Source organism: Prionailurus viverrinus, chromosome C1 (genome assembly GCF_022837055.1).
Source record: "Prionailurus viverrinus isolate Anna chromosome C1, UM_Priviv_1.0, whole genome shotgun sequence".
Classification (NCBI taxonomy): Eukaryota; Metazoa; Chordata; class Mammalia; order Carnivora; family Felidae; genus Prionailurus; species Prionailurus viverrinus.
In genome coordinates, this window is record NC_062568.1 from 55,745,172 (window position 1) to 55,767,927 (window position 22,756).

At 41.6% G+C, this 22,756-nt stretch overlaps 1 protein-coding gene and 1 long non-coding RNA gene across 7 annotated transcripts in view; one reads left to right on the top strand and one right to left on the bottom strand.

Annotated features, from left to right (window-relative positions):
- RAPGEF4 (Rap guanine nucleotide exchange factor 4) overlaps positions 1-7,098 on the bottom strand; it is a 294,734-nt gene extending 287,636 nt beyond the window's left edge. For all 4 annotated transcript variants that reach the window (XR_007154849.1, XM_047871388.1, XM_047871396.1 and 1 more), the window contains exon 1: positions 6,870-7,098. Coding sequence is in view for 3 of the 4 variants with exons in the window: in XM_047871388.1 (XP_047727344.1) it covers positions 6,870-6,934 (65 nt within the window). In the remaining variant the exon portion in view is untranslated. The remainder of the gene's footprint in view (positions 1-6,869) is intronic.
- A 58-nt stretch (positions 7,099-7,156) lies between these two features.
- On the top strand, positions 7,157-18,519 carry LOC125171831 (uncharacterized). Of its 3 annotated transcripts, none has more exons than XR_007154438.1 (4): positions 7,157-7,269; positions 7,520-7,608; positions 8,203-8,409; positions 17,362-18,519. It is a non-coding gene; the product is annotated as an uncharacterized LOC125171831 (long non-coding RNA). The 3 variants fall into 3 exon arrangements; XR_007154437.1 differs by having other exon boundaries at positions 7,159-7,331; positions 7,440-7,608; XR_007154436.1 differs by having other exon boundaries at positions 7,159-7,331.
- Positions 18,520-22,756: the final 4,237 nt, after the last annotated feature.

The following is a 22,756-nucleotide window of genomic DNA, read 5'->3' on the forward strand; positions in this document are numbered from 1 at the left end:
AGTCTATTTGGGGGAATACAAACTAAGACAAGGAAGCAAAATTTGCTTTGCTGAACATCACTCCTCCTCTGAAGACTCTTTTGGGTTCCCGGGTTATGTTCAGGAGACCAGGCTGCAGGGCCATGGGTGTGATGGACTGGGCACCCTTCTCCAGGCCCACTGCTCCATGGGCACACCATCCATTCATGTGCCTCCAATATGAGTCAAGCTCTGGCTGTCCCTTTCCTTTCTGAAAATCCTAGGGCAGGTAGAATCAGCACCACGGAATTTAACCCTCATTACATAATGGGTTGTGTTTTCCTCTAATTGCTCCACATGTATATGCCATGTGCTCCCATGTATTTGGGGCTACAATGAGATGTCCTCCAAGAAGTTGCAGATAAGACAGTCAGCAAGCATTAAACTTTAAAAAATGATATATCACTAACATCATGAAAAGCAATCGTGTTGCAAGTAGGTAACACTTCTGTGAAGTATTGTTGCCAGAGAATCGTATCTAAATTCAATCAAGTTCTAGATCCAAATACCAATTTATGGGATATACAGGGGATAAAGGGACATATTAGAAGACAACATGGAAGGCATAATTAAAATTCAGACTTAAAAAAATGTTTCTTCAAACTTATTATAAGGCAGATAGAGAGAGGGGCACCTTGGGTGGATCAGTCAGTTGAGCATTGGCCTTAGGCTCAGGTCATGATCATGTGGCCCAGGAGCTGGAGCCCTGCGTCAGGCTGTGCTGACAGCTTGGAGCCTGGAGCCTGCTTCTCATTCTGTGTCTCCCTCTCTCTCTGCCCTCCCCCACTCACGTCCTGTCTCTTTCTCTCTCTCAAAAATAAATATTAAAAAAAAAAAAAGGAAGATAGAGAATCCAGAGATTAAGAAAGACTTAGAGAGGCACCTGGATGGCTCAGTCAGTTGAGCATCTAGCTTTTGATTTCAACTCAGATCATGAGCCCAGGGTTGTGGGATTGAGCCCCACATGGGGCTCCATGCCAAGCACAGAAACCTGCTTAGGATTCTCTCTCTCTCTCTCTCTCTCTCTCTCTCTCTCTCTCTCTCCCTCCCTCCCCCCCACCGCCCCTCTCCCCCACTCACTCTCTCTTTCCTTCTCTAAAATAACAATAATGATAAAAAAGACTTAGAGACATTATCAACTATACAGAACAAATTGCAAGAAAACAAATTGCAAGAAAGAAAAAGTTACATGATAAATGGGGAAATTTGAACACTGACTGGATATTGATTATCTTAGGGAACTAATGTCAAACATTTTAATGTGTGATAATGGTATTGTTTGCTTCATAAGGAGTTCTTACCTTTTAGATACACACTAAAATAATTACAGATAAAATAATACTATGTTCTGGTACTTGAACCAAAATAATTCTGGGGGTGTTGGGGGATGAATGGAGGTATAACTAAAACATTATACCATAGTATAATGTATATACACATATACATTATATGGCTGTGCGTTGATAACTATCAGAGGGGGAAGGGGCTATATAAGAGAAACATACTATTTTCTCTTCTTTTTGTATATTTTGAAATTTTCCATAATAACCTTTTCCAATAATAGATCAGAATAGAGCTACACAATGTCAATTTCTTTTTTAAGTAGTCACATCTGCCAAGAAAACACAGAAGTTACAGCAGAGACAGATGCCCATGGTGCCCACCCAAGCCTTTTCTAAGGCAAAGGGAGCTGGTGCAAGGACTTGCTTGCAAGGCTGCAGAGTCTACTCCATCCCTGAGGAGGAGGATGCATTTAGCAATCTCACCTTCATCCCATAAGCACCTTCTACAGTCACGGTGTTGCAGTGAAACTGAAGATAAAACGATGAGTGAAATACAGAAACTGATATCAAGGGATGCATAAGTGAAGTAAATAGGAAATTGTGATGGAGTCTGACTTAGGATATTACAGTGTTGGACAAAGTGTGCTATGGGAGCACACGTAATGGTCATCTAACTGGAAGAGGTGACAGCCAAGCTGTCCTGAAGGATTCCCAGAACTGTCTTCTGATTATAATTCAATTCCCAGGCTCTGTCACTCTAGGAAGAGAATGAGCTGGCCAGAAGTTGTAAGTGTCCTGATCTCCTGGCAGCTTTGCTTCTCTCTATAAAGGTACAACATGGGCTTCTGGAACAAGTGGATCTCCCACACAGCTTGCCTACAGAAGGAGTACATCAGCCACAGGGGGTGAGTGTCCACCTCTTTGATCTTATTTTCAAATTAATGAACGGTCTCTCTGATTCTTACAGTACCTGAGATTTTCATACCTTTGTATATGTCCCTGAAAAAAAAATGTACTAATTTTTGATGTGCTGACAAATTAGGAATCTGAGATTGCAAAACCAGACCAATCCCTAAGAATTCATCAGGGTAATGTCATCCGCTTTAGGGTGTGCCTGGGTCTGGGTCGACACCAGCCTTCCCCAGTGATAGCCTTTTTCTCTGGGTGCTTCTTTGATCTTCAGTAGTCCTTAGGGGTGGGACCATGTCTGCCGCTCCTTTGATTCTGAGTCATCCTCTTTCACCATGCAGGCCTCAAAGCATTTTGGTTTTTTAACAGATTTCTTCCTTGATTTCTTCCCCTTTCATTCAATCACACCAAAATAGTTAACATCTATTTGGGGATTAAGTCAGATGCAATAGACACTGTATAGGAAGCAGTTTTTAAAATGAAACATCAATGATTTTACTATGTTGACTTCATTTCCTACTTTGGCCTGTGATCACCGGCAGTCCTCAAATAAGCCCATCAACTGAGGATGTCCCTCCAAGCTACACTTCTAACTGAAGAATGAGAAACCAGAATATTATGAACTCCTTCCCAGAGGGAGACAATTTCTCTCATCTCCAGTGATTTCTCGGTCAATCAGCCAGATTCTTTCATCTGTAACAGGACACGGCAAACTTTTTCTTCAAAGATCCACACAGTAAATACTTTAAACTCTGTGGCCACACAGTCTCCACGGCAGCTACTCAAATCTGCCACTGTAGCATGAAAGCAGCCGTGGACAACATGTTAACCAAATGAGTGTGGCTGTGTTCCAATAAAACTTTGTTCATGGACATTGAAATCTGAATTTCATATAAATTTAATGGGTCACAAAACAGTAATCTTTTTTTGGTTTATTTCCAACCATTCAGAAATGTAAAACCCATTCTTAGCTCAGGAGACACACTGACAGCTCGTAGATCTTCCCCTGCTCCATAGCAATGAATACCGGCAGTGATTCACTATATATCTGTGAGTTACATGTGGTATCTTTGAAATACCGCCTTACCAACCATAAGAATTATGACCCATAAATGGGTCTTAAGTTCATAGGTGGCAAACTTAAATTCTTATGGGAAAAATATTTTCAGTAAAATTAAACAATGGTCAGCACACAGAGCACGCACATGTATGCATGCACACACACATACACACACATACACACACACACACAGATACTGTACATATCCTAAATCCCAAATAGGGGGTAGTATGTAATACATTTCTTTGTTTTTTTTATGTAATACATTTCTAATTACCTTCCCTGCTTAGAAAAAAATTGTAAGATCAATGAAATAATGTAAGATCAATGAAAAATAATGTAAGATCAATGAAAAATAATGTAAAATCAATAATGTAAGATCAATGAAATAATAAGTTTGTTTTGCTTAACGGTATGTCTGCTGAGACTTTTTTCAATGGTTTTTATCCATCCAAATGTTCAAATGTCTTTCTCATTGTCAGATTAGTATTTGTACAATCTCATCTCCTCGGTCCCACCATAGTCCAAGAACTTGGACAGTTGATACATTAAAAGCTTTGGATTTTTTTCTTTAATCTAATGCATGTATCTATATATTTTTCAACCCCCTCCCCACATGCAAGTTATTATAGCATTGCCTGCCTATGACAACTTTCTAGGTGTGTCTAAAAACACTTCTAAGGCCTTATTTTCCTTGTTTTGTTTGTTTCAACTTGTATTGTGTACTTCTTTACTCAGGCACTTTTTCCTTTAGCTCCTCTTTTTTATTTCCAACCCCTGGGTCCCTCTTTTTCTAGCTCTCTACAACAGGTGTCACTTGCATGATGCATATACCCAAACTACATTTTGCAGCTATGGAAAAGGTCCCCCAGCATCATATCCCCAAATAGTACATAGGGGTTCATTGTACCATTCCTTCTTTTTTGTGTGTGCTTTATGTTTAAAAATGTCTGTGATTGCACACATTCCTATGCTCTCGATTTGGTTCCAAAAGGAATCTGTGGCTGGGAAGAAATTAGCATATGTATATGCCACACCTGTGTGTCTTTGTTCACACTGCTCCCTCTACTTGGCATGCCCTCCCCAAATTCTCTGCCTGATAAAATTTCCCTCAACCTCCAAGGTCCAGGCAAGAACCTGTAGGAAGCATCCCTGCCAAGCAGAGCTGATAACTGTCTCCTTGGCATTCCCAAAGCATTTCATACATCTCCATTAAAGCACTTACCATTGCATTGTGGTTAGTTGTTTATGTAGCTATCCCATTCTGGCCACCCATCCCCCAAGTCAATGGCAACTCATCTTTTTTTTTTTTTTTTCCCCTGCCCCCACCACCCTCCCACACAGCCCCACAGTACCTGGAATAAAGTATCATGATTGCATTTCTCAGAAATACTGAGGGCAGTTTCCCAACTTCCATCAGCACCCTTAATCTTCCTCCTCCCCCACAAAATTAACAATCTAAGTAAAAATGCAACTTCAGAACAAGTACCCCAAGGCCCTCTTAGAATGAGATTGCCACTCCTATCTGTTCTTTAAAGGAATTCTAGCATCAACACTACAGAAAAATGCAAGGTTATCTTGACACCACAAAATAAAATATTTACATGGCACTTCCCAGTTTTCAAAGTACTACTTTCACCATTTGGTATTGTTATTTGATCCACTAATCCCTGGTAAGACAGTTCTATCCTCATTTTTCAGACACTCAGGGAAGTAAAAGTGACATCTCCAAGATCAGAGCTGGTGACAGTCTGGGCCTAAAACCCTTAACTTATTTATTGATCTATCCACTCTCCCATACTCCATGAATGCTAGGCTCAGTATTTGTGGAGGTTTATTTTTTTTCCCCCACCTTTGGTAGGTTTTTTCCCGTACTGTGAATGGTGGTGGCATTAGATTGTGGCTCTATGTTCTAAAAATATATTCTAAGCAAAATCATTTGGGCAGATCCACATTATGAAAAGACAGAGTCAAATACACCCCACTTGTGTTAGTATTGCTCTATGATTCTGCCAAAAGTACTTATTGACTAAAGGATTTCCAGTGAATTGCGGACTGTTCAGAAAAGGCATGCCACGCATTTCTGAAAATAGAAATATGTAATCTATTATCTAAAAAAAATTCACTGGTGAGGAAGCACTACTATTTATAGGTCAAGTACAAGAGCTTGATTTTCTCTTCTTTTATAATTCATCTTTCCTAAACTATTAAATTTAGATTACTTATCACATTAGCAGCCTCTTCACTTAAATATACTCTCAGTTCCTCTACATAATTCTGTATGATTTAACCATCACTTCAATTCTCTTACTATTTATTGCAAGCAATTCTTCTAATATTAGTACATATCATTTTCGAGTAAATAGGGCACTGTCTGCCAAAAAATCTTGCTACTGTGTGGTAATTGAAAGTAAAGATTATTCCTCAGATATATTAATTTTTCAAATGAGCCACATTTAGCTTTTCTCAAATTACTTAATTTTTTTCAACAAAGGCCTGTAATAGTAAAGTATTCAGAGCGTGTCACATTTAAGATTTTCAAGTTTGATCTGGTTAGGAATCTGCTAATTGTAAAAAATTTCAATATGGCAGAGCCCAAAATATTTCACACAAATGCAAATAGAGATGTCATGCAGATAGCTGCAAGACATGAATCACTGCCCTGCCGCATCAAACCCGAAAATTCAGAGGCAGTTCACTCTGCAAGATCTCTCTGCTCGTTCTTAAAAGTTCAGAGGCATCACCTTTTAATCAGGGTAATAAAGAATAATTGCTAACATACTGCGTACTGTTTACTGCTAAACCCACAATCTGGACAAACAGAGAATTATGCTGTCAGAGCCTGGAAACAATCGCAGTCCGCAGTTGTTACACGGGGACACCCTCCTTCTGTAGAGCTGTCGTCAGGAGTTAAGGATGCTTTGTGATTTTAATTTTTCAGAGTCAGGGTCTTTCCCCCCCCCCGAGACGCAGGCACTCCGGGGAAAGCGGTCTCCCGCGTGACCTTCCTAACACAGACCTTGAGCAAGCGACTGCGGGGGCAGGAGCTGAGAATTTCAACGAGGCACTTGCTTGACAGCTCCGCTGGGTCCCTCACACTTTGCTTTCGGGGACAAAAAAGGAATGTTACTCCGCACCTGCCCTTCCCCTCACCCCTCCTTAAAACTTAAATTACATGTACCCCTACGGTCTGAACAGCAAGAAGAAAGGTACGGAGCTATCCTGCCGTCCCGTGAGGCCGAGGGGAAATCGCCCCCCACCCACGAGCGCAGCCTGCAGCGGCGGGCCGGCGGGTGGGCGCGCGCGGGGTGGGGGGGGGGGGCGAGGAGAAGGTGAAGGAGGGCCGGGCGAGGGGGGCCCGGAGCGGCTGGCGCTGCCCCCGCACCCCACTGCGCTGCCTTGTCTCCACCACGTGGAAGAATCTCGTGCGGGTGGCGCGCGCCCACGGGAGGCGGGCGGGTGGGTCTGGGTGAGCCCCCCTCCCCCGGCCGGGACGCGGCCCCTCTCAGCTCCCTCCGCCGCGCTGCGCCCAGGTGAGGGGCAGGGGCGGCGCCGCCGAGCCCCAGCCCGGCTTGGGGGGCGGGGGGGACCCGAGCTACCTTTTATCCAGGCAGGCGATCCACTCGGCTGAGGAGGAAGAATGGGCGGCGTGCGCAGCGACCATGTTGGGCAGCGGCGCGCGGTGTCCCCGGCTGCGGCGACCTCCCGCGCTCGCTCTGCCTCCGCCTCCGCCCAGCCCGCGGCGCCGACCCGCTCCTCCCGGCCCGTCTCGCGACCAGCGCGCCGGCGACGGGCCCGCCCTCCCAGCGGGCTCCCGCGGCCTGCGGGGCGGGGGGCCGGCGGGGGAGGGGACTCGAGGGGCGGGACGCGGGGACCGGGAGGGCCCGAGCCGCCCGCCCGCAGCTGCACTGCGGCGCCGGGGGTGGGCAGTCCCGCGGTCCCGCCCGCTGCGGGGAGGGCGGCTCGGGGCGACCCAGCGTGGCCGGCCACCTGCGACAGGTGGCCGCACGTCTCGGGGAGACCTGGGCCTCGGAAGCGCGGACGGAGCGAAGGCGCCACGGGTGGGGAGGGGGGAGGGGGAGGAGGAGGGGGCGGGGGTGAATGTCAGTGTATATATTTTTCATACAGCGAATGCCACTAAAATGGCTGCTGCCTCCCTGTTTCCTTAGAAACCCATTAGTCTTCCTCGGCGGTGGTCGAAACTTGCTGGCGGTTTCTTGCTCACCTTTCCCGTTTCCCCTTTCAAAAGGGATGAAGAGGAAGGTTATCAAGGCTTAGGGCCGGAGCACCCACGGTAGTCACCAAGTGTGGAGTCCAGGGGACAGTTTGTCCTGAAGGGTGAGGAAGAGCTGGGATGGAATGGAGGGGCAGTGAAGGCATGTTGGAAGCAGGAGGGGGCGGGGGGGGGGGCAGCCAGTGGGCCAGAAGGGTCACCAGCGGTGACTGAGGGGATGCCTAGCCGAAGTCTCTGGCCTTGAACCTGGGACCTGCTTGGGCCTCCATCACCTGCATGGAGAGAAGAAACACAGTTAAGAGTGGGGAGTAGTGGAGCCACAAGCAGAACTGAGGTTTGGGGTCTGGGAGCCAAGATCGCAAGGCACGTGGCAAACTTGCATGGTTGGCCCCACGTGCCGGCCCTTTCCTTGGCTGGAGTGCTGAATGGGTAGGTGGTCACTTCATCCTGTCCCTGGTAGGCGTGCACAACAAATGTTATGCCTAGAAGTTGTTTGGTTACGTTCAGTCAAAAATCAAACTAAGCTCTAATCGTTATTTAGGAATTTGGGGACAAGTTAAATCTTTCGGACTACTACCAAACCCTGTTTTGATATTTATGCTGTACCTTTAGGAATAGATCATGGGAAAAGAGACATAGCACTGCTAACCTCACTTTGGTTTTTTTCTCTCCTGCCCTGCCCTTACTCCCCTGCTCAGAGGAGGTTCAAGGAGACTGGAGAATGAAACAGCAGGTGCATTCTGGGATGCTTTTATCCTAATAAAACTCCTCCAAAGACTTTGCTGTTTTCCCTCTGCTCGATAGCCAGGATCTGGTTTCAGACCTGCCACCCCATTCTCTCAGCAACACCTCCCTGCTTGGTGCTTGTCCCCAGCTGACCTCCATCCATTTCTATCGTGTTTTAGGTAAGTACTATTTAAAATGTTACGCCATACAAAGAGTAGCAAAGGCATTTCTGTTGCTGCTTTTCTTTCTGATAGAGGTATGAGGGAGGAAATGGGTCTTATATTTATTAAGATTTGTTTATAAAGAGCTCTTGAGAACATTTCAAGGTTACCAAATGCTCTCTCAAAATGCCTTTACTCAAGAATAAATGTAAGGAGCTAGAGGAAAAAATGACTGCATATGATGTTCCTTTACCAGAATCTCAGAGTTGACATGGTTTTTGGCCATAATACTAAGAGTCACCATTTATTGAATATCTGTTGGTGTCACAAGCTATGCAGAGATCTCCACAAGTGTTATCCCATTTAATCTTCCAAACATTCAATGAAGCCAAGTCAGAAGGAAAGCTGCCCAGGCCACTACTCCACAAAAAGGGACAAAAATCTTGGAAAATGAAACATAGAAAATTATATTTATCAGTCCTTTGAGGGAGAGTGTTGTTTGGGTTAAAAGAACCCTGATGAGCTACTTGACATGGCAATGAGAGCCCAAGAAGTCAAATGTGCATTCTAAGGAGCATAGGTCTAATGAACTGCAAGGCATCTGTTTTGCTCTATGGAAACCCTGTCTTTCCTCAAAATAGACGTTGAAGAATTATTTTAAAAATATTCTTTCAAAGGAGTACCAGCAATCATTGGCTTACCCAGAGCCCTCTTATGTTCCCATTTAGCTGTGGTTGTAGGTACCAGTAACTCCAATGTACTCACCAGGACAAGGACACTGAGCCTCAGGAAAGATTGATAACTTGCTCTTGAGAGCCCAGCTACTGGCCTCTCAGGACTGGGGGTTCCTGAACCAGACCCAGGTCTGATTCCAAAGCCCTTGCACTTCAGAGATGGAGTCACCGGTTTGGTCAAAAGAATCAAGAGTAGAAGGCAAGTAAAAAATGACTGCCCAGGTGATAAGAATAAAATAGTTATATATTTTTTTATATAAAGAAATAAGGAAACTTGTGAGAAACAAGGATAGGAGAGACCCTTGAAATATCTGGAATAAGTTCACTGTTCTACAACTTACTCTTAGTGTCTAAAAGGGATTTGAGTCAAGAACTACGGAGGTAAAGAAGATGTTGTAACATGATTATGCTATTATGAAGAGGAAGAAAGTAAGGGATTTTCTTTGGTTTTGATGCAAAAGGCAAAGAACCAGAGAATATTTATTCTTTTTCTTTCTTTAAAAGAATGTAAATCAAGCCAGACTAAAAACACCACATATGGTATGATTCCATTTAGATAAAATGTGCAGAAAAGGCAAGTCTATAGAAACAGAAAGTAGATTAGGGATTGCCTAGGTCTGGAGAGTGGGAATGGGGAGTGACTGCAAATGGGCCCAAGAAATCTTGGAGTGTTGGAAATGTGCTAAAATTGGCTTGTTGTGATGAATGCACAACTCTGTAAATTTAACAATATCATTGGTGTATTTAAAATGAGCGAATTTTAGGGCACCTGGGTGGCTCAGTCAGTTAAGTGTCCGACTTCAGCTCAGGTCATGATCTCACAGCCCCGCGTCGGACTCTTTGCTGACAGCTCGGAGCCTGGAGCCTGCTTCAGATCCTGTGTCTCCTTCTCTCTCTGCGCCTTCCCCACTTGTGCTCTGTCTCTCTCTCTCTATCAAAAATAAATGAATGTAAAAAAAAAAAACTTTTTTTTAATGAGAGAATTTTATGGTATGCAAATTATATCTCAAATAAAACTGGAAAAGCAAATAATAATAATAATAAAATAATAAACCCATCTGGTAGGAGAAATAAAAAAGAACATGTATTGATCTTTTGGAGGAAAATAAAGTACAGGAGAAAAAGTAAAAGCTACCCATAATTCCACCACCTAGAGATAATAATTTATCTCTAATACTTTAGTGCATTTTATTCTTAATTTCCCATTTGAAAAAGATACAATCAAATATACACCCATAAAAACATGCATATAACTAGCTACTTACATTCAATTACGTGTACAGTTGACCCTTGAATTGCTTCAGGATTAGGGGCGCTGATATACACACCACACACACCTTCAGCCTCCCACCACTGCCTCCCCACCTTCCCCACCTCCATGCAGTCAAATCTGCATATAATTTTGACTCCCCCCAAAACTTTACTACTAATAATCTACTGTTGACCAGAAGCCTTATCAACATCAGTCCCCTAATCCTCATTATGTATATGTATTGTGCACTATATTCTTAGAATAAAGTAAGCTTCAGGAAATAAAATATTACTGAGAAGATCATAAGGAAGAGAAAGTACATTTACTGTACTGTCCATATTGATCAAAATAAATCCACATGTAAGTGGACCCCCTGCAGTTCAAACCCAAGGTATTTAAGGGTCAACTGCATATGTATATAGATACATGCATTCATACAAACTTGAAAGCATTAGTATTTTATGTAACTTTTTCTATTTGGAATGGAAAAGTGCTTTACGTGTTTAAAATGATCTTCATTAAATTAAGAGCTACAAAATATTCTAATGTATGGATATAATTTACCTAAAGTATCTTCCTTTGAGGCCTGTTTTTTCATTGGCAAAAAATATTTGTTTAAGCTCCTTCCTATAGGCTAGTGAATTCTTTCTCTATGAGAGAGCTGAGATCTTCATTGAAGATCTCCAATGAGATAAGGATAGGTTACAAGACCCAAGTTCGTTAATGCCAGTGACTACTAATTGTAGAACTTTGAATGAGTTACTTAATGTCCAAGTTCCATTTTGTTCATCTGAGCAGAGGTTCAGGGTTAGGAATTTGAGAAACGGTTGAGATTAAGTTGCAGTTCCATCCTCTACAGTTTGACCTTAAGTGAATTACTTAGCCTAAGACCTTGTTTCATCATCAGTAAAGTGGAGACATTAATGGAATTATACATGAATATGATGGTTATAGGAAATTTAGCATAAGTTCCAGGTACATAATGCATCCTCAATAACTGCTAGCCATTATTGTTGTTGTTGTTGTTGTTGTTGTTGTTGTTGTTATTGTTGTATTATATAATATTATCTATATTATATTACAGTTATTACTTTCTGTATAATGCAGATAAATACCATCTATTATCTGAAATGCCCTCTGCATTTCATGGGAACCTGGTGGCAATCAATTGAGATCTGTTATACTAAAGGGCCTTGGCATCTGTTAATTATGCATTTTGGCTGTGTGAGATATAAAGGATGCGTCTGCCTCTATGAGAAACACTAAAGTTTCCTGAATTTTAGACTTGGTCTCACAATCTTTTCTCCATTCACTCTATGCTTACCTGGCTCTGTCATTCTTCATATTTATAATATAGAGATCAATAGCACAGTGACAGAAGCACAATAAGGCCTCACATTTTCCCAGTCCTGGGAATTCTATTATAGATTAGACATTCATTAGACATCCCCATATTTGTGTATAGGGAGAATCTGATTCACCCTGTTTTAGCTACCTCACTGGAAGGTGGGTTATAAAAATATATCCATCACTCTTGCTGGTGATACAACCAATTTATTGAAGAAGCAGGACTTCTGGGTGAAATTATGAAAGCAACTTTATTCATTATAAGAAAAAAATTTTGTAACCATATGTGGTAATAGATGTTAACTAGACTTATTGTGGTGATCATTTCACTTATTATGGTGATCATAATAATATCTAATTATTATGTTGTACATTTGAAACTAATATAATATTATATGTCAAATGTACCTCAACTTTAAAAAAATAAATAAAAGCAATTTTAGTGTTTTTACTCTCTGCTTTAGACTTGCTCAGTAGGGTAATTCTACTCTGCCACTGGATATATAGCTTTTTGGGTCACTTTTTTTTTTTTTAAGTTTATTTTGAGAGAGAGATTGTGTGCACATGCAAGTGAGAGCGCACAAGTCGGGGAGGTGGAAAGGGGCAGAGAAAGGAGGACAGAGAGAATCCCAGGCAGGCTCCGCACTGTCAGCACAGAGCCCAACATGGGCTCGAACCCGTGAACCATGAGATCATGACCTGAGCCAAAACCAAGAGTCTGATGCTTAACTGACTGAGCCACCCAGGTGCCCCTATGGAGTCCCTATTAAAATCCTTAGGAATTAGGAGTCCTTGGAATACATTTTGGAGAACTTTGCTTAGCTGACTGAGCCACTCAGGCCCTTTTTGGTCACTTATAGATGATAGAAAGTACTACAGTTTTTCTGTTAAAGTGTCCAAACCAATATATTACTAAATACTTCTATCTTTATTCATGGAGAATTCTCTCTTCCTCCCCCATTTAGAGCTGGCACAGGCTGGTTCCAGCCTTTAGGAAAGAAGATATGGTCAGCTTCTTTTTTCCTTGCTCTTTCTGCCTGTACTTAATGCCTGCTAGTTTTTACGCTTCTAGAATCAAAGAGTTAGGGAAGGGAGGAGAGAAAAGGAGAGGAGAAAAGGAAAGTTCTCCCTTGGCTGGGACAGTTGGCATCACATTTTCCAGGCCTGACAAAGGTATCAGGTCAGCTCTTTCTCTCGTGGGTATTTCACATATTCTTGGTCAGCCTTCCTGCTGGGCCTTCAGTGTAGGCAAGTGCCACTGTTTTGGCTACCTGCTCCCCCTTCGGACCTGGCTTCCCTGAAGTCCCCTCCAGACTGCCTCCTTCTGTATGCATCCGAATTTACCCTCCACCCATACCCAGCTGTCTTCTTGAGCAGGACTTATAGGGACTGCGGGATTGTTCTCTCCTATGTGTCTCACATCTGGTCCATAGAAATATTTGTGCCTATTCCCCCCACCTCCGATAAACTCTGAAAGCACAGACTAGTCCTAACAACAGCACTTACCCCCATTGCCAAGAAATTCACAAATCCTCTCCCCTGATCTGTAGATTCCAGGGTTGGAGTCAGACATGAATTCCCCTTGCTCTTGACTTTAGGGAACTGTTCTCTGAGTGGCCCAGTGGAGCCTTCCCTACCCCCCACCCTTGGTGGTAGGAATCATAGCACAGCTCTCACCAAGAAAATACTCCTTAGGAAATCCTCCTTGAGTTTCCACTTCCTGGACACTGTTATTTCCTCCTGCGATGAGAAGTTTTAGACTCATGGAGCTGATCTTTGTCTTCTTTGGTATTTTGATTGAAGGCCTGCATCTTGGCACTTCACTTTGGGATTTCATATCTATCCTAGTTTGGTGCCTCAGGTGAAACTTGAATTTAGCATCTGTGATAGGCTAGTGAAAACGGAATCAAGCCAACTTCCTTTTCCATACCTTCAACATTAATGCCTACTCAACTAAGACAATTGCCTTTCCCAGGCAAGGCTATTCACCTGGGAGTTGTAAGGACTACCACAGGAATACCACACTCATTAGGAGAGTGTAGCTCACATGGTCTCATAAGCTTTCTAAAGAAGAAATGCATAATTAAAACTGTCTGATCAGGAGAGGCCCAATTTGTGGTTTATAATAAACAAGCGTCATGGTCTTGATTTAAAACTTGGAAGATTTGTCAATTTGGGGGAGTGTATTTGGATTAAAATCTTAAAACAATAGGCAGGGATAGGAAAGTGGCTAACAATTTGGTGAAGATAATATAAAAATTTTATCGATAAGGCAAAGTCACAATGACCCATTTTTAGAACCTCATATTAGGCTTCTTTGTGAGTTTTAAAAGTAGAATTGTTTGTTTTTGGTATATGTATCTTTATGGCATGTAAGAGCCAATTAGAGAGGAATTAGCTATGCAGTTTTAATTGCACTTTAGATATATCCAATTTGGGGGCACTGGAATTAAAGTAAACATTGGAATATTATGAAAAACAAGGAAAAATAGTCTTGGGATTATCTAGTGACTGCCTTCCAATTTCCAGATTCATGATGAACTAATGTAAAATTTTAAGTTGTCAGTTTTTATAGTCCCTAAAAAGAGGCTATGTGTGGTAATAGTCTTCTGCAGAAAGGTAAATTTTATAGTCAGGAGACATAGTTAAAATGAACCTTCTCAAAAAAAATATTACTCAGAGATAAAATGTATGACTTAGTTACGGAAGCAAGTCCTAAAAGAGAAGAAAAGTCTTTTGCTCCAGAAGTAAAATTGTATTATAGAGAAAGATACTGACCTCTATAAAGAAAACTGGTAGTTATTTGCATTAGTTCATATATGAACCCCCTGCCTAAGGGGAATTGGTTATGAAAGAGTTTGAATGCTCCACCTGGCCATGTTTTCAGAAGGGACAGTTCCTCTGTAATCAAGAACTGTGAAAATCACTGATAGGCAAATCACTCTGGCCTAAATAAGGAGCAGGTTCAACACCCCACTGATGAGGTTTTGGGGTGATGGTGGGGGTTTCAGGGTTGACAGCCAAGAAAGAATTCTTGAAGACATCTTTGGTGCAAAAAGGTGATTTTATTAAAGCATGGGGCCAGGACTCATGGGAAGAAAGAGCTGCATTGGGGTTGTGACAGGTAACTGATTATATACCTTCAGGTTGGGAGGGGGTTAGGGATAGAGTAAGTCTCTAAGGCACTTTGGAAACAAGGTTTCCAGGACCTTGAGTGGCTAGCTGCTGTTAGGAAAATGCCATTTATTACCATTTAGTAAAACCTCAGTCATGAGACCCTTCAGATGCACATCAGGGAGCCATAAGCTTGGAGTATGATTGCCAACATATATCTTGGGGGAGTTGAGATAAAGGAAGTTTCTAAAGGAATTTTTATATGTTAAAGTCAACTTACAGGATCCTGGGGTGGGAGTGGGGGTCCAGGATAATGTTAAGCCAAGAGTCCCTTTTGCCCCTAGTAAAGTGTCACCACTGAGGCAACTGCACTCCTAGAGGGAGGTCTCTCTGCCTGTTTCAAGGACTCGTCAACGGGCTGTTGGCAATAAGGGAATTTAATTTTTCACTTGCCTTAGTTTCCCATGCCACCATGGCAAGCACTTAAACCCCTTTCCATCTTGATGAGGGTGATATTAGGGCTCCTGGAAACAGAGTCGATAGGTTTCCAGAGATCAGACTATGGATAAGATTGCCTTTTTCTTGCACTTTACTAAGTTATCCATAAACTTATGGATAGGAGACTCCTGTCCTGCATGACTGTGATCTCTGTCAGCCAACCATTTGCTTTCTTTCCTTTCCCTTGTTCTTGGGCATCCAGGAGTATCTGAGGAATATCACACATATCCCACCTGGGGCAGCGGGGGTGCATGCTGTTAGCCTGTACTTTGCCCTCAGCTTGCCCCATGCTCCCTCATCACCACCAGAGCCAAAACCTTCCTTACCTAAACAAATGTCCCTCTGTGTGTGGAAGTGTACTATATGCTACTTGTTCAGGTTGAGTTGGTTAGAGAGGCAGTAATGAACTTGGTTAAATAGTTTGGGGTGAGGAAAATGTCACCATGTCACAGCATTAATCTTAGGCCAATTTTCTAGTGGAGTATATCTATTTTGGTGAAATAACAAGCTACTGTTGCTTTTTGATATTATGCAAGAGGAGCATAGTATATTATTCAACTCAGAAAATCTCTGTCTTTGTTATTATACACATTTTTCACACTAATAGGGAAAATTATCATGAAAACAATTTCAAGTGAATTACAGCCACCCAACATTTGTTACAATCTCCTTTTCATCTGTAATCCAATGTGGGCTCCAACATATTTCAAAAATAGATTGCTTTATATAGTGGATTCCGTAGAGAAAATAAGCACAGAAAGGAGTTTATGACTAAAAATCATATTGATTATATTAAACCCAAAGCATGCAGAACTTGAAGGAAGTAAACAGAGAATTGTCATTTAAAGTGAGACATAAAATTTTGACTGGACAATGAAGTAATGAGTTGAGCTCTTTTGCTTAGGTGTCCCAATTTTCACATAAAAAAAATATGGTAGTGCTGTGCTACTAAAGAAGATACATTTACTGGCACTTCTGGATTAGAAGTACTAGTTTAGTTTCAGAGGCAGAAAATAACTCAGGAGGCTTAGAAGAAGTCAAGAGGAAAAGACAGGATTCTTTACCTGCTATGACTCTGCAGGGCAAGGGGGACCACACACTTTCAGCTCTCCAAGTTCTCAACAGGGAGATTCCAATTCTGTCAGTTCTTTCCTCTTCCTGATGGCCCTGAGGCTTTGCAGCTGTGATTCTGGCAGCTCCTCACCAACTCTGGGAGCTGCGCAGTTTAAACCCTGGAAATGGAGCCTTCCCCTCAGGTGAAGCTAGGCCCTGACCTGTTTGCGATAGGTGTGTCTGTGTCTAAGATAACCCCACTGCCACCCACTCAGTTACCTCCCAACAGGAGGTTCGTTTCTTTACACCATAAATTCATCTAGTCATTCAAGCCAATAAATATTTACTGAGCTCCTACAAATGTGCCAGGCACTATGCTAGGCACTTAGGGAAGAGAACAGACAAATGTCCTACTTGCATGGAATATTGTAGTGGGTAAAATAAATATAAGCAAGTTAACACATAAATATATGTCTAGTGGGGACAGGCTATGAAGGACAATTAAGCAAAATAAGGTAGTACAGAGATGGAGAAGGGGCTTCTATTTGATACAAAGTAGTCAGAAAAGACCTCCCTGAGAAGGTGACATCTGAGCAGAGTGTGGGACCTGTCTGTACACCACCTGTCTCATCCCCAGCCACTTGCTCCTCTTTGGTTGCCACAGCAGCTTGCAGACTCCGTGCAGACCTCTGTGGTTTCCCTGCCTGAGGATCACTAGCCGCAGGTCTAAAATGTCTGACTCCTCTCCCCATTCCTCTGCAAACTCAGCTGAAACTCCAAACTGCAGGGCTTTGTCTCCTGAGCAACTGCCGATGGGGCTAAAGGATGAAATACGAAAATGCAGAGGATTTAATTCCCCCTGAGTGAATTGTGACCAGTGGGAGACAAGAGATTGGAGGATACTGGGCAGATAAACGTCCTCTCCCTTTTTCCCTCTGGTGAACTGTTCCGATATATGATTTCTCCATACAGCCTGTCAGAAGTCGACCTGTGTGACCAAGCCTATGTACTTACTGACTGCTATAGTTTGGATTGTGTTCCCCAAAAGATATGTTGAAGTCTTGAACCCAGTACCTTATTGGAGAGAGGGTCTTTGCAGATGTAATTGAGTTAAGATGAGGTCATCAGGGCAGGTCCTAACCCAATATGATTGATGTCTTTATAAGAAGAAAAGACAGAGACACAGAGGGAGAAGACGGCCATGTGATGACAGAGACCAAGGTTGGAATGATGCATCTACCAGCCAAGGAACACCAAGGATTGTCAGCAAACACCAGAAGCTAGAAGAAACGAGGAAGGATCCCCTACAGGTTTCAGAGGGCATATGGCCCTACCAACATCTTGATTTTGAATTTCTAGCCTCCAGAGCTGCAAGACAACAAATTTCTGTTGTTTTAGGTGACCCTGTTTGTGGTACTTTGTTACAACAGCCCTAGGAAACAAATATACTGAGTGACCAGCTGTGTGGGATTTACCTCCCAAATAGAGCACTAACAGTGCTTAAGTCCGTGCCTGGAGCTCTGTTCTCCAGAGAGCTATGACTGTGACTGTAACCAAAGACCTGACTAAAATGAAAGGTGATATTTGAGGACCGAGATTACAGACAGAGGGAAGAGTCAATGCAAAGGTGGCAGCATGCTTGATGTGTAGAGGACCAGGAAGAAAGGTAGTGTGTTTGGAAAATTAATAAGGGGAAGAGTGTCAAGAAATGAAGCCAAAGAGGGAGCCAAAGAAGACACCATCCCTAGGGCCTTATGGACCATAGAAAGGACTTTGGATTTTTTTAAACAATGTATTATTGAAATGTAATTTACACTTAGGAGTAAAATGAACAAATCTTAAGGGTATGGTTTTGTGATTTTTTTTTACATATTGCTCTGGTTTGAATATGTCCCCCAAAATGCATGTGTTGAAACCTAACCCCCCAGGTGATGGTATTGAGGTTGGGCCTCTGGGAGGTGATTAAGTCACGAGGGCAGATATATTGTAAAAGAAACCCAAAAGAGCTCCCTTGCCTCCTTCTGCCATGTGAAGACACAGGAAGTCTGCCATTTGGAAGAAGGCCATCACCATGCTGGTACCCTGACCTCAGACTTCCAGCCTCGACAACTGTGAGAAATAAATTTCCATTGTTTACAAGCTATCCATTTCTGGTATTTTGTCATAGAGACCCGAATAGGCTAAGACACATATGTATAGCCCAGTGTGACCACCATCCAGATCAAAATATGAAACACTTCTATCACGCCCGAGATTTCCCTCCTATCTTCCAGTCAATACAACTTATCAATCCTGGGGTAACCACTACTCTCACTTTTATCACCACAGATTGGTTTTACCTGATTTTGAAGATGATGTAAATGGAATCATATGGTATATATTGCTTTTGCTCGAAATGGTGCTTTTGAGATTCATCCAAGTTGCTGCATAGAAGCTTCACTTATGTGTATTGCTGCATAGTATTCCACTGCCTGGATCACAATTTGTTTCCTGTTCCCCTGGTTATTTGCAGCTTAGGCATATACTGAAGGAAGCTGCTAAGAACATTTATGTACTCTTTTCTTTTTGGACATATGCAATCATTTATTTTGGTATAAACCCAGGACTGTACTTTCTGGGTCAATAGGGGTAGGTTTATATTATTAGTTTTTCAAAGTGATTGCACTGTTTTATACTCCCACCTGCAATGTATGAGAGTCCCGATTACTTTACATCCTCATCAACACTTGAAGTTGTCACTCTGTTTGATTTAAGCCTTTCAGGTGTGTATGAAATGATATTTCATTGTGGTTTTAATATGCATTTTCCCAATGCCTAATGATGAGCTCCTTTTCATATGCTCGTTAATCATTCAGACATCTTCTTTTATGAAGTGTTTATTCAAGTCTTCTGTCCACATTTTATGTTTTTTTTTAGACCACATCCCATTTCCAAATTCTGTATTAGTTAATCTGTAGCTATGTATCAAATTACTCTATACCTTGACAGCTGAAGGCAACAAACCTTTATTGTCTCACAGAATCTCTGAGGATCAAGAACCTGAGAGCAGGGTGGTTGGATTCTGGTTCAGAGACTCAGGTTGCAGGTGAGCTATTGGCCAGGGTTTCAGTCATAGCAAGGCTCAACTAGGGCCAGAGACTGCACTTCTAAGCTTGCTTACACGTGCTTAATTGTAAATAAACGTATGATTTCTGTTAGGCCAGTGAAATGTTGAAAAGATTAAAGACCCCCACCTCTTGGTGCCCAGGATCTCAGTTTGAAAGAATTCATCTAAAGGAATAGATGGTGGCAAAGAAAGACCCAGGGTCCTGCAAGCAGTTGACAGGGACGGGGCAAGGAAGGAGCATTAGAAATCTAAAAATATTCAGACCCAAAGAAGTGTAACTGTTTAAAATAGCTCACTTTCATTAAGCTCCCACTATCTCAGAGTTTAAAAGAATAAATCATGGCAGAGTGTTTATAGTCCTCCATAAACGGTCATTAGATCAAGCAACCTGACCTGTGGAAACCTACGCCAATATTTGAATCCACAATGTGGAAAAAGCCACATGAGAAAACATTCATTGAAGATTACTTATTAGAAAACTAAATTGTGGAATTGTTGAAGAAAATACATATTTCCTCAAAAGAATACCAAGAAATTATTAAAAGTGGTTGTTGTGACTGCTGAAGATATAATAGTATAGAAAATACTTAGGAGGTGCCTGGGTGGCTCAGTCGGTTGAGCATCCAACTTTGACTCCTGTCATGATCTCACTCACAGCTTGTGGGTTCAAGCCCCAGGTCCAGCTGTGTGCTGACAGCTCAGAGCCTAGAGCCTGCTTAGGATTCTGTCTCCCGCTCTCTGCCCCTTTCCTGCTCACACTCTGTCTCTGTCTCTCTCTCAAAATAAATAAATACAATTAAAAAAAAGAAAAAAAAATTCTTAGGACATAATATTTGGTGGAAAAACAGATGAAAATTGTAGCAATGTGATGTTATTTATAAATGCACATAGAAAAAAATTGAGAAGCAAGAGAAAAGTATCATATTTGTATTAGAAATGACAGGGTAATAGGTAAATTATCTCCCTACTTCCCAAATTTTCTATATATTTTTATAAGTTAAAATGTCTAAAGTTACCAATTGCCATCAGACATTAAATTTGATAAAAGCTAAGTATAAATTATCTGAATTTTTTCCCAATTCATTTATTTTCCTCAATCTTTTTATGTGAAATTTTCAAACCTACAGAAAAGTTGTAAAACTAGAATGATAAGTGCCTATGTATCTTTCACCTAGATTCACTGGCTATTACCACATCTGTTTTATGTCTCCATGTATAACACACACACATATTTTGTTTTCTGAACATTTGAGAGTAAGTGACAGACATTTTGACACCATGGTCTTAAATACTACAGCACATATCTTCTAAGAAAAAGGACATTCTTCTACCTTCTATGATTATCACACTCAAGAAACTTAACATTGATACAATTCTATTATGTAATATAAAGTTCATGTTCATATTTCTCCAATAAATCTCTTTTATGTCTTTGTTCAGCTTTATCTAAGATTCAAAGATCACACATTGTATTATACCTTTTTAGTCTCTTTTGATCTAAAACAACCCCTTCGCAGTGTTTTTTCTTTCTTTTTTTTTTTCAATTCCTTCATGACACTGACATTTTAAGAAGATTCTAGGCCAGTTATTTTGGAGAAAATCCTTCAATTTAGATGTGTCTGACTGTTTCCTCATGATTAGAAACTACCTGAATTTCTTGGCTAACTTATCAATCTTATTTTGTGTTGAAAAGTATTATTCTTTCCCAGGTGGCCAGTATTTTCATGTCCCATGAACATAGGAAATCTTTAACGTGTTTCTTTACAGATTAAGCTGATATTTTTGGTGGGTGCACTATTAGTTGGACTCAGATATGTGCATCTGAACTTTATCATTTTGTCATCTAGAAAATAGTAACCAAGAACATGTAGCTTGGGGTACCTGGATGGCTCAGTCGGGTAAGCGACCGACTTCAGCTCAGGTCATGATCTCATTTTTCGTAGGTTCAAGCCTCACATCGGGCTCTGTGCTGACAGCTCAGAGCCTGGAGCCTGCTTCAGATTCTGTGTCTCCCTCTCTCTCTGCCCTTCCCTCACTCACACTCTGTCTCTCTCTCTCTCTCTCAAAAAATAAGATAAACATTAAAAAATTAAAAAAAAAAAAAGAACACTTAGCTTAAGAAATCCAAGCACTTGAGAACCACTGTAAGTAAACTCTAATTTCCACAGCAGAAATTATAGAGTTCTATCTGCTTTTTAACCACTTATAGCTTACCCAGGGGATGTTTCCTATTCTTTGTTTCCTTGTATTTTAGGCCAGTCTAGAAACCAAACTGGGAGTTGCTTGGTCATCAAATTAAAGATATGTGGTCGCAATCCTACAAAATAAAACCATTTGCCTAGCCACTGCTCAGTTGGGGGGAGTATGTGTGCCTTCAAAACTGTCTTACTAGAACTTTTGATCCCTGACAATACCTGATTTCTGAACTAAACAAGCAGAATCTAGACAAAGGGAAGTCTGAATTACATTTATATCTTTGCCTGTCAAAGCTGCCAATAAATCACACAATTTGTATAAATGAAAGCTATGACAACAATGTTGCCTGAATAGTAAGTGTCTCTTACTTGAGACTTAAAAAATCTGGGTTATATTTCTAGGAACAGCCTAGTAAATGCACCCACAGACATTGGCTTAACCCCAGGGATGACGAAGTTTTTTGAACCCAGGCCATCACTCTTACCTCACTTGCCCATGACAGTTATTGCCAATTAATCACAGTGTTCTTTTCTATTAGCCTGGACACTGCCTCAGAAAATTTTCCAACACAGCACTATAGGCAACCACTGATAATAATTTTGAGTCAGTACATCACACAAGATCCTTATAACACTGAATAGAAATAAGAGTATTTTCTAAATCTCTTCTAGGTTTTAGCTTCTCACCTTTACCAGCACATGAAGGACAAGGGCCTAGGACAGTGTTTCTTATGAATGACCTATAGACAACTGGTACACCTGTTTAAAAAAAACATCTCATAATCAGAGCATGTTAATTAGGTAATAGGACAAGGGAAGGAAAAGAGAGAGTTAGGGCTAGCTATTTGCTGTGGTAAATTGACTTCAATCTATATAATAGCTGAAACAAAATAGAAGTTCATTTCTTGATATTAAATAATTCAGTTCATTCCAGATTGTGGGGATGGAAGTGTGTGAGCTCCATTCTACACTCCATTCACCATTAGGGACCCAGGCTGATGGAGCTTCTGCTATCTTAAGCACCAGATCGCTGTGGGCATTTACATCTAACTGATCTAGGAGAAAG